Here is a 1,421-nt window from a genome sequence, read left to right as displayed (position 1 = left end):
CTGGCGACCTGTCCAGGGTGTACCCCGCCTCTCGCCCTGTGACAGCTGGGATAGGCTCCAGCGCCCCCTGCAACCCTGAAAAGGATAAGCGGATGGATGGATGGATAATAATAATAATAAATGCATTTATACAGTGCTTTTGAGATTCACACACTGGTGGAGGTAAGCTACAGTTGTAGCCACAGCTGCCCTGGGGCAGACTGACTGCGAGGCTGCCATTACACGCCATCGGCCCCTCTGGCCATCACCAGTTTTTGTCTTTGGACTGTGCAGACAAGGGAATCTGCCAGTAGGCATTGGTTAAATCCAGCATCATAAACAACCAAGGAGTGCTTATAAAGTCCAGGTCAACCTTTGGCATGGGATAAGCATCAAACCATGAGACCTTGTTCACTTTGTGATAATCATCAAAGAACTGTATAAAACTATGTGCTCACTTCTTAATTACCTTGAAGTACCTTAAACACAACCGGCCCCTCTCAAAACCTGGGACAACTCATCTGGCAAACAGATAAGCATAGGAGACCAAACACTGAGGAACAAATCCTCACTTCATCCTATGATAACAGCATTTTCACCATTTCAGCCAATTCCTTTTTTCACAATTTGTCTCTTCTGCTCAGGCAACCTGTTAGGCCATGGACACACTTTCATGCCAGGCTGCGTTTCAAAAAGGTGCACAACACATCTGCAAACTCCTGTTGCAATGAAGGAACAACAGCTTTATTGGAATGTGTGAGATGTTAGTCACAAAGCATTTTAAACATACTCTCTGTTCAGTGTGAGTCTCCTCCTCTGACAAACCTCCACATGTACCACTGAAAACAGTTAAATTAGTTTGAATCGGAAACAAACTACTTGTTCTGAGACCAATTCTTTATTTTTCACACCAAACTATTTAATAAGACAAACTTTACACAGAGTTAATCAAATATAACTAATGCTTTAACATTATCAGGATTTCATAATAAAAACTACAGATTCCATCTGAACTCTGTGGAGCCTGATCTCAAGTCCAACTCTGAAACCAGAAGAGGATCTTTCTCTCTCTTCAGAGTCATTGTGATCATGTGATTTTAGTCCTGCATGATAAGGCTGATGTTTGCACAGAGCAGATAATGAAGTGAAGGTTTTTGCACATTGGTAACAGTGAAACAGTTTATTTACAGTGTGGGATCGTTTGTGTTCGGAGTATGAACTGAGATTCCTGAAGCTCTTGTCACACTGGTCACAGCTGAAGTTCACTTCCATGTGTGTACGTTCATGTTTGTTACGATGACCTGATTGTGAGAAGCTTTTGTCACAGTGTCTGCACTTGTATGGTGTCTCTCTTGTGAGGATTCACTTATGATTGTTCTTTAAGCTCACGTGCAGTGGTGAAGGATGACCCACACTAGTCACAGGTGTGCTTTTTGACCCCA

General features: G+C 42.8%; 1 protein-coding gene across 5 annotated transcripts in view; it reads right to left on the bottom strand.

Annotated features, from left to right (window-relative positions):
* The window catches only part of LOC102299396 (zinc finger protein 665-like), a 17,678-nt gene that overhangs the window by 13,246 nt on the left and 3,011 nt on the right, over nt 1-1,421 (bottom strand). Inside the window, exon 2 of one of the 5 annotated variants that reach the window (XM_042217443.1) lies at nt 770-774. The exons of the other annotated variants lie outside the window; for them this stretch is intronic. Within the exon in view, the coding sequence (XP_042073377.1) occupies nt 770-774 (5 nt within the window). The remainder of the gene's footprint in view (nt 1-769; nt 775-1,421) is intronic. 5 annotated transcript variants of the gene reach the window in all.

This window comes from Haplochromis burtoni, unplaced genomic scaffold (genome assembly GCF_018398535.1).
Source record: "Haplochromis burtoni strain Fernald_Lab_line unplaced genomic scaffold, NCSU_Asbu1 Contig_1988, whole genome shotgun sequence".
NCBI classification, from domain to species: domain Eukaryota; kingdom Metazoa; phylum Chordata; class Actinopteri; order Cichliformes; family Cichlidae; genus Haplochromis; species Haplochromis burtoni.
Note: the sequence above shows the minus strand (reverse complement) of the source record. Positions and strands in the feature narration are given on the sequence as shown.